The following is an 11,281-nucleotide window of genomic DNA, read 5'->3' on the forward strand; positions in this document are numbered from 1 at the left end:
TCTAATCAAATATGAATAAAATTAGGGCTGCACATGGATCGGATAATATTCGCATATCCGCGGTAATTATCCGCATCCGATTCAAATTTTGTGGATATTATCCGATTCGCATTATGATAGGATCAGATTGCGGATTTGGCAGTGATATCCGCGGATCCGATCCGCAAATCCGCATATCCGTACATTTCATATAAATAGCATAGTTTAAGAAAGTAAACTCTAATGTGATATGAATTTTAGTGTGTTATTTTATGAATTTTATGATATCTTGTTTTTAATTTTTTATGTTGTACTTCAACTTAGAATAATTAAACTTAAATCTTGTGTTATTATTTTGTTTTTGTTATTCAAGAGAACTTTTATCGATAATATTTTAGAAGTAAATAGGCTAAACAGGTAAAAAATGAATTTTCTGGATTTTTTTTTTTGTAAAAATAGCCAAACAAAATCTTAAAATTGTTTTTTTGAATGATGCGGATATACCCGATATCCGATCCGATCCAATTCGCAATCGGATCTAACCTGAAAAAATGCGGATATCGTATCCGATCCGATCCGATGAGTGCAGTGCAAATCGGATAGAATTTTAGACTATATCCGATCTGATCCGATCCGTGTGCAGCCCTAAATAAAATGAGAATAAATTATAATTAATATTTTAATTTTTATATTTATTATTATTTTAATTTATATATATATAGATCCACTTAGCTGATTATTTGTGAGATATACAACACTGATCTAAAAGAAAGAAATGGCATCCGAATTCGGACCACCAAATCCAATTCCCTGTGCTCAATACGGTCAATTCTTTCAACCATTCTTTCAACAAAATCCCAACTTTTGTCTAATAGTAGGATGTGATTGTTCCAGTTCTTCTTTAGTTTTTCCTCCTCTTTCATCTCCATCGTTTTTGTCATTGCCACCATCATCATTATCTCCTCTTCTACCATTATTGCTACCACCGTCATCATCACTAGCTCTTTCCCCACCAATATTACTACCACCACCACTTTTTTCTCCTGCCTCTACGCCTCCTCAAACTCTCCTGCCAACGAAACCTTCCTCTAAACCAACCCAGGTACTGAATTTTTCTCCTCCAACTTCAACTCCAGCATCATCTTTTTCGTCAAGCGGCCTCATCATTGAAATGGCAGCAACAGTCACTTTTGCCATTTTGATTGTGGTGCTTAGCGCTTTTGGTATTTTTTATTGGAAGAATAGAAAGAGAAAACATGATAAAGATCTCGAACTTAAAGGTACGAATTTAATGTTATGTTTGGAGGAGAGATAGAGACTCAGAGAGATTGAGAGAGGAAAGACTGAGATTAAATTAAATTTTTATATTGTGTTTGGTGTAAAATATATTGAACATAATTATGTTTTAGTATTCTATTTGGTTCAAGATAAATATGGATATGAAATGATAATATTTAGTAAAATATTTTTAGTTATTAAAAAAAATATTGTTGAAGTTTCTCTTCATTTCTAAAAATTTTAGTCTATTTTTACTTTCTGGTGATATTAAAGAGACTTAAATTTTGTATGTCAGAATTAAAATTTTAAATTTTAGTTATAATCTCTGACAACTAAATACAATATTAAACCTCAATTTTCCAGTTCCAATTCCAGTCTTCAAAAACAAATATTACCTAAAAGAACTAAGATGTTACCAGTGATTATGATAGAGTAGGATTTAAACTCTACTACTCTAATTTTATTAATAGGTTTAAAATCTTTTTAACATTCAACTTTTTTTTATCCCTCTGTTAAAAATTTTTCAATTCTAACCTCACGTATAACCTAAAGTTCTCCATTCGACCCTATCTGATCTTGCAGCAAATTAAAATCAAATTTTTTTCTAATCAGACACGACATTTAATTCGTTTATCATATTTCATAAACATATTAGTAAAATATAAAATATAAAATATAGTCTATATTAAAATTAAAAACAACAAAATTATAATGAAAAATAGTAAAATTATAAATAACCTAGTCATTAATTCATCGTCAAGCCCTTCCTAAAATTATAAAAATATAAACAACAATAAGATTTTTGTCACTTTTCTTTCAACTTAATTTGTTGCTACTATACTCTTTCTCTCTAATAATTTTAAGAACGTACTATAATATATTATGAGTATAAATAGATTGGGGTAAGATTTACTCTAAATCCACACTGAATTTAATTCGTAACTCAATTCGCTGTGGATCGGACTACGAACTCTAACTCTATTCAAACTGTTAAATTGGGGTTGAATGGCTATGAATAGGATTAGTACTATGAATCCTAAAAATTGCTAAGACAAATTTTAAGTATAATAACAAAATATAATTTTTGTACGCTGTACATTAATATTGTTTGTCACATTGATTAAATCAATTAATATATATCTATATATAAATAGTTGTTCCGAAATTGTTGCACAACTTCGGAAAATAAAAATGTGTTTTGTTATGTAAACAATGACTTCCGTAAATGATGTGAATAGTACGTTCTAGAATTAACTTAATAAAATAAAAAATACTTCAGTCTAGTTTGGGTAAACAACTTAATTAAGTTACTTCTGAAGATATAGCTTAAACAATAAATACTTATATTAAAAGTAGCTTATAAATAAGTTATTTTGTATTTGATTTTTTAGTTCTAAAAGTACTTATTTTAAAAGAAAAGTGATAAAAAAAAATTTTATTATGAGAGAAGTCATTTTTTTAATTTCTCCTTAAGCACCAAAATAGCTTTTTAGAAAGTTGTAATTTTGTTTTGAAAATTGTACCAGACATTAATACTACATATTTTCATAAGTTAAAAGTAAAAAAAAAAGTCACTTATGAACCTATCCAAACGAGCATCTCCAAATTACCTCCTAAATTCTAACATTAGGATAATCATCTGCATACCTAATGAATTGAACATCCAGTCATTGTTAACTGTACATGAGTAAACCGAATGAAAAAAATAACCATCCAATTAAGAATCAACATAATCAACCATTCGTATACTTATTGAATTGAACATCCGACATATCCATTATTCACATTATTTAATATTTTCATTGTCTACCTATACTTTTCCAATAAAAATAGAATAGTACCTGCACGTTGCTTACATGCAATGATGCAAATGCACGCTCTTTCCATTCTATTTACCATGCTTGTTACTAATTATTGTACAGGCAATAACGGAATAATAGAAATCTCCTCAAAGAACAGAATATTCAGATACGAGGAGTTGGCAGTTGCAACAGATGGATTCTCGAAAGCGAATTTGCTTGGAGAAGGTGGATTCGGTTATGTTCACAAAGGACTCCTTCCAAACGGCAAGGAGGCTGCCATCAAACAGCTCAAGGATGGAAGTAGGCAGGGAGAGCGTGAATTTCAAGCTGAAGTAGACATAATCACTAGGGTTCATCACAGGAATCTCGTTTCTTTGCTTGGATATTGCATCGCCGACCACCATAGACTTCTCGTCTATGAATTTGTTCCAAACAATACATTAGAGTTCCATCTACATGGTATTTTTTAAAAGTTGAATAATACAATTGTATGTTAGTTTTTATTTGTAAATAATGTGTATAAATTAAAAAAATTATCATGTATATTTTTTTAATAATATAATTATTATAAAATATTACAAAACAATCATATTAGATATACATTAAAATTAATTAATTACTATTATAAAACATAAAATACATATTAAAAATGAGTTAAACTATAAATGTATTTTTATATAAATACATAATATATAGTTGATTTTAACAACTAATTTTTGTGTATAAATAATATTTTTTTATTACATAAATATACTAGTAAAAAGTCATAGAAAATTATATTCGAGTATGAAAATCTTATCGGTTTTTATTACCAAGAGATTTTCTATAATAGTACAAATAAATAACAATATTAATAAAATTGTTTTGTGGTTGCATTAATAACTTTTTAATGGATCGGATACAAATTATAATGGCTATTCACTTATTTGAACAACAGGGCAAGGTCCTACTATAGATTGGCCTACAAGAATGAGGATTGCTCTAGGAGCTGCTAAGGGATTAACATATCTTCATGAGGAATGTATGTCCTTTCATATGAAATTAAAAGATTTTACTTCTTCGGTATATATATATATGACTCATTCAACATTATTAATGGATATTTAATTAATTTTTTTAACTAAATATGAGAATATTATTCATATTCAAATTCAAATACAATGTTATGTTTAGATTTTTTCATTGGTTGAAGAACAAAATTGTTATGTACACATAAAAATTAATAATTAATTTATATATATATATATATATATATATATATTATTTAATTTGTTTTCAGTATATTTGGTGACAATTATGTTAAGTGTATATTAAAATGAACCACGCCCTCATGCTCTATGCGCATTAGAATGTGATTTTTTCGTTAACTGCTACGATGGCTATCAAGTATCAACAAATAATGATTTTTGTATTTTCAGGTTATCCCAAGATCATCCATCGTGATATCAAAGCTGCTAACATTCTCCTCGATTTTAATTTCCAAGCGAAAGTGAGCAAATGATCAATTTATCCATTTGATGATGAACTTGATGTACAACCCCTTGCATTGTGTCTGCAGGTTGCTGATTTTGGGCTTGCAAAGTTTTGCCCGGATATGAATACGCATGTTTCCACTCGAGTCATGGGAACTCTAGGGTACATTATTACAACACATCCTTCTTTTTCTCTCTTCACTATTCTTCATCAATTCAAACATAACAATAAATGCTCATGCATTAATTGTTAGGTCAGGTATGTAGCCCCTGAATATGCTTCCAGTGGAAACCTCACTGAAAAAGCCGACGTTTTCTCCTTCGGAGTCATGCTTCTCGAGTTAATTACTGGCCGCCGACCAATAATTGATTCACATCATACTTTCATGGAGGTTAGTTTGGTACAAAGGCTAATGTACTATTATATCTGTCCAGATATAACTATTCATGTATCTTTTTTTATTAGTTTAATCTTTTCATAGAAGTGGTTTCGTGAATTCTGGCAGGCAATGCCTTTGCTAACAAAGGTTTTGAAAGAGAATAATTTTGAAGTTGTAGCTGACCAAAAGCTCCAAAATCAGTATGAACCAACCGAAATGGTTTCCATGCTGGCCTCTGCAGCTGCTTCTATACGATATGAAGCAAAGCTTCGACCAAAGATGAGCCAGGTAATAACAAAATACTCATCATTTTGACTTTTATTAACAAAGGTTTAACTTGTAATTTCACATCAAATTAAATGAGAAATTATATTTACACGTGCACATCTCATTTGTACTATCAAGGATAAAGGTTAGAAAGTGTAGGAAGTTGAGAACTGTTATGGTAGTTAGTGCCTTAGTGCTTAATCTGCTAAATAGGGAAAGTTTGTTATGGCTGTTAGACTTGTTGCTAGCTAAGGCATCTGCTTGCATTCTTGCATAAATACTTCACATCTTTGTAAAAATCTAGTTAAAAATAAGGGAGCCACTCTTATAAAGATACAAGAAGCATTTTTTTTTAAAGACATAAAATTTTTCCCAATTAATACTCAACATATAGCATTAGTTAAATTCAGTTCATTTTTAATGATTTTTTTTTATTACAAACTGTTTTTTTATTTGAACTAATTAATGATATTAGACCAAGTGAATTGTTTTTTTTATAAAAAATAACTATAATATCCCATTTATATATTTATTAATTTTAAAAATTCTCAAATTCTTTCTACCTCTCCTCTCCCTTTCATCTGCCACTCTCATTCCCTCTCACTCTCTTGTGACAAAATCACCACCTTTATTCCTCTCTAGTCTCTGCCGTTACCGCTGTCCAGCCCAGCAACTGCCGTTGTTCTCACTCTTTCTCTTCACGTCATACTCACTGTTCAGTCTCTCAACACCGTCCTTCTCCCTCCTCTGTGCATCGTTTTCTCTGCCAACGCGGTAGTACACCAGCGTTGTTCTCACTCCTAAGCGCCAACGTTTTCAGAAGACAGTAGATAAATAGCAATAAATTCGAAGTTTAGTGATGATAATCAGTAATAAATTCATTTGAGTAATGATTTTCAACAAAAACAAAAAATCTAGCTAAAGAAACATTAACCCTACTATGTAAACTAAAGAAAAAAACAAATTCATGGTAAAGTAGTAAACAAATCAAATAAAAAAAATGATGAGATCAGAGGTGTAGCTTAGAGCTGCATTGTATAAGAACAATAATAAATATAAGTTGAGAAAGACTCCAAACAAACTATCAACTCCAACAACTCTATATACCACATCAAATTAAATCCAACTACAAGTAAAATAAAAACTAAACACCCCATTACAACAATCAAGAGACCAAGCAAATTAAGAATAAAAAAGGCCAATTTAAAAATAAATAAGCTAAGGTTACTCACAAGTTTTAGATTATTCACAAAATTAAAGTGCAGGAGTGTAATCTTTAGTAGAATCAAAATTTTTATTTACATAAACCTTCTCCCACAAAATCAAAATCTTTTACAATATGAAAGATAGAGGCATTCATTTTATTAAAATTAAACAATAAAAGATAAAATACTGGTGACTATTATAACAAAAAAAAAAGATTTAATTTAATGTGATTGATTGAAATAAAGCAAAATATGAGAAGGGCATACAAAATAGAGAAATAGGATTATAGAACAAAAGAAGTTGCCATAGCAGAAGGATGGGCAAAGAGGTGGACAAAAGAGAGAATGCAAGCATAGACGGCAGAGAGGCGAGGCAGAGAGGCACCTTGGAGAGATTTCGTGGGCGGCGAAGGAGCAGAAAGGAGTAGCAGCAAGAACGCACGAGGAGAAGTGAGAATGGGTATGAGTTTTCATGGCACTGGGAGAGTAATTCAGTGCGGGTCACAAAAAATGAGTTTACACTTTATAGGTTTTATTACAATAAATTAGTTTTTTCTGGTTTTTTAAAATTTAAGTTGTTAAACTGGTTTAAAAATATATTCAATCATATTGTAATACTTAAAGCATCTTCATAAAAAGTATTTTAGACTCACTTTATGTGAATATTACCATTTATGTGACTTTTTTGTTAGTTTAAATTTATGAATAAAAAAATAAGACAAATAAAAAATTTTGTTCATGTACATATTTTGTTTATGGTATAATAAAATAATTTTTTATTTTTTTAATTTTATCTATCACTTTTAATAATTAAAAAGAAAAGTGTACAACAGAAGTGCATATAACATTCTTCAAATTAAATATGTAAAAGGTCTATTTATAATGGTTTCTTTTTCGGAAAAAGAAATTATTTTATATTCAATAAAATATATTTTATATAATTATAAAAGTTTTTTTACCATATTTTTTTAAAAAGAAAAAACTATGTTTTATTATTTTAATGATCCTTGCATGTGGTGCAGATAGTTCGTGCTTTGGAAGGAGATGCATCTCAAGTAGCTGAGTTCACTTCTAATGTATTATCCTTAGATTCTGAGGCTGCTGCATACAGACGAGAAATGATTAAAATCATTTGTGACATGAGTGGATCCACGAGTTAATTAGTGACACAAATACAATATTAATGAACCCGAAGGAGATTATATATTCACAAGAGTTTCCACCCTCAAAACAGGTTAGGTGATTAGTGTAATTAAGTTTTGTTTTCTGCGATGAGAGTTAGGTTTCTTTTATAATTAACAACTAAGATTATACTATCCCAACAGATATGTAAATTAACCTACAGACCAAAAACAGTGTGTGTCATATAGTACATACTACATCGATTGTCGATCTATTAAAGAAGCTAAAAATTTGAACTTTAATTTATCTTGGATGCATACTACAAATATTACGTAAACAGCTAATATGTTCACAACAATTTAGAAAACTATTACAAATAATTTTATTTTGCAATAGTTATACACTTATACAAATTGATTGTTGATAGTGTGATATTTCAAACATTTACTAAAGTGTCAACCCTAGTTGATATACCTTAACGGATTTTTCTAAGACGCATACAACATTATTATATTGAATTCTACCTTACCCCCTCTAAAATAACATGTAAGTTACCCTTCATGATGTATCACACTTTAATTGGTTATTATCTTAACTATAGTTGGGTTATTTTGTAATTTATTATTTGAGATGGGTAATTGTATAATTTCTTAAAATATTAAAATTCTACCCGCCTTCCTTAACGAGTCGTTGAATTCCCATGGCTTGTAACTTCTTCGTTCTTCCCCAGTATAGTCAGCACCGACTTCATTGCTATCTCATGTCCTCTCACTCAATCTTTTTTTTTTTTTTTTGCCCTGGATCACTCCTTACCAATATAATTAATGGTTAGTTTGATTATTAAATTTTTTTCATTAAAAATAATATATGGAATATATATTCATATGTAAAATATAATATAATATAATATAATAAATTTATTCAGAGTACTTAAAAGTATAATTAAAATTAGAAATATACAAATATAATAATAAAATTTGTACTCTAAACAAGTAAACATATCTTTTATCATACATAAATTATTTAAAAAAAAATATAAATTGTTAAAATTAATAACACAAATTTAAAAATGATAAAATTCAACTTTCTTACAAGTAATTTTTATAGTATTTTTATTCTTTTAATTTTTTATTTATTAATATTTTATTATTTAATTAATGATTAAACAAATTATTTTCATGAAAAATATTTTTTGTATAATCTTAAAGAAGAGACCAATATACCAATTTAAAAATTAATGTAAAAATGATATTTTAAATAAAAAATAGTTAATATTAAAATTTTTAAATACAAAAACAAATTATATAGATATTCAGGATATAAATATGAAATACATGTTTAAAATAAATAAAGGAGACAAAAATAATTATTTATTTTTCATGAGTACTCCCATTTTATCTGTTTTAGTTATTTTAAGCATATATTTTATATTTATCTTTTAAATATTTATACAAATTATTTTTGTATTTAAAAATTTTAATATTAAATATTTTTTATTTAAAATTTTATTTTTACTTTATTTTTTAAACTACTATATTGGTCTCTTCTATAAGATAATACAAAAAATAATTTTTTATAAAAATAATTTGTTTAATCATTAATTAAATAATAAAGTACTAATAAATTGTAAATTAAAAGAATAAAAATATTATAAAAAATACAGTAAAAAAGTTAGATTTTATTATTTTAAATTTGTATTATTAATTTTAATAATATATTTATTTTTTAAATAATTTATGTATGATAAAAAATATGTTTACTTGTTTAGAGTACAAATTTTATTATTATATTTATATATTCATGATTTTAATTATACTTTTAAGTATTTTAAATAGATTTATTTTATTATATTATATTTTAAATATGAATATATATTCCATCTTGTAATTAAATAAAGATATATTTTTTTAATGAAAAAATTTAATAACTGAACTAACCATTAATAATGTTGATGTTGGTAAGGAGTGATTCATGGCAAACAAAAAAAAAAAAGAGATTGAGTGAGAGGACAAGAGATAGCAATGAAGTCGGGGCGGGCTATACTGGGAAGAACAGGGAAGTTACGAGCCATGGGAATTCAACGACCCGTTAAGAAATGATGCAATGTAGAAAGAGATTGCGTGAGAACGTGCTTCAATTAACGGGGAAGAATTTTAATATTTTAAGAAATTATACAATTACCCATCTCAAATAATAAATTACAAAATAACCCAACTATAGTTAAGTAATGACCAATTAAAATGTGACACATCATAAAGGGTAACTTACATGTTATTTTAGAGGGAATTGGATAAAAACATGATATTATTTATTTATTTGATCGGGGGAGTATTATATTATTATTATTATTTTTTTTAACATGATATTATATCAACAAAATTCACCCTAGCTAAGTCTGTCTATTTGTTTAAATGATAATTCGTCTCTTAACAATACAAACATCATACTCTAATTCTCTAACAATTCATTTCGTAGACATTTAAACTTTTTTGCGATGAATATCTCTGTTATCTCTTAATGGACCATCCCACATGACCCATTTAATTTAAAGGGTAAAGTGTATTTTTTGTCCTCGAAGTTTAGCAAAAATTTTAAAAATACCCTTAAGTTTTATTATGTTTCAATTTTGTCCCAAAAATTTTCGATTTGCATCAAATATACCCTCGACGGCTGCATTTTCAAAAAATTTTAAGACCAATCTAACAATAATGCTTGAAAATTATGTTTGATTTGCTTGTGTTGAGGGTTGTTCTTATGTTATTGTTGTTGAATTGATCTTAAATTTTTTGAAAAATTAGTCGTCAGGGATATATTTGATGCAAATCGAAAACTTTTGGGACAAAATTGAAACCAAATAAAACTTAGGGGTATTTTTGAATTTTTTGTCAAACTTCAGGGACAAAAAATATACTTTACCCTAATTTAAATAACAATTTGATTGTTAAAGTGGAGAGAAACCAAAGCAAATAGAATAAGTAGTAGTTGGGTAAAAGATCAATAATATAAGAGAAAGTCTAGAAGATCAGTATTTTTATTAAAATTTGATCAGTATTTAGTGAACAATTCTACACTATTAGATATAATTTCATTACATTAAAAACGTTAATAATAATTAATTGATGACTATAAATCACAAAATTTACTTTATTCAATTCATTGACTATATATTCTATCATCTCTTTATCTTCTTAATTGTGTTTTGTTTTGAATCATATTCAAGAACCTTTCAGTTAGCATATGTTTCTATTCTTATTAGTCAATTCTTGAACTAAGATGTTTGTTTGGACGAGGAAAAATTGTTCACAACAACAAGGTAGCCCTAGCGTTGGTTTGATGGATGATTTTCCATCTTAAAATAAGTGCATTCAAGTCCGAGACGTAGCTAGATGTAATCCTTTTTCCTTAATTTCCTATGTGCATGACTAACGATCAATGAGTATGCAATAATGATCATTCGACATTTTGAATAAAAATACGGAATAGTATTATAGTACTCAAAAATCAAAATCTGTAAATCAAATTTATATTTATAATTAATTCAGTGTTATAATTCGGTTCAACTATGTCTATAAATCAAAATTTAAATATAATAACAAATGTGATTTATCTTCAGTTAGATAGAATCTCACTAATAATAACCTACTCAGAAACAAACTAAAGAAATTGCCGAAAGATCAGGCAAATATCTCAACCTCTCTGCAAAGGATTACACTCTATAAATACCAAATTTTAACTATGTAAAAGGTACGCTACTCACTCTGACTAATATTATATTT

At 27.6% G+C, this 11,281-nt stretch overlaps 1 protein-coding gene across 1 annotated transcript; it reads left to right on the forward strand.

Moving 5' to 3' along the window:
• The first annotated feature begins 754 nt into the window (after positions 1–754).
• LOC107637229 (proline-rich receptor-like protein kinase PERK1) lies at positions 755–7,543 on the forward strand. Its single transcript, XM_088485063.1, has 8 exons — positions 755–1,259; positions 3,180–3,518; positions 3,997–4,080; positions 4,478–4,548; positions 4,618–4,694; positions 4,791–4,923; positions 5,038–5,199; positions 7,406–7,543. Exons 1-8 carry the CDS (start codon positions 755–757, stop codon positions 7,541–7,543), a joined length of 1,509 nt encoding a protein of 502 aa, XP_088341189.1.
• Positions 7,544–11,281: the final 3,738 nt, after the last annotated feature.

The sequence above is a fragment of the Arachis ipaensis genome, chromosome B4 (genome assembly GCF_059453495.1).
Source record: "Arachis ipaensis isolate K30076 ecotype BB chromosome B4, ASM5945349v1, whole genome shotgun sequence".
Classification (NCBI taxonomy): Eukaryota; Viridiplantae; Streptophyta; class Magnoliopsida; order Fabales; family Fabaceae; genus Arachis; species Arachis ipaensis.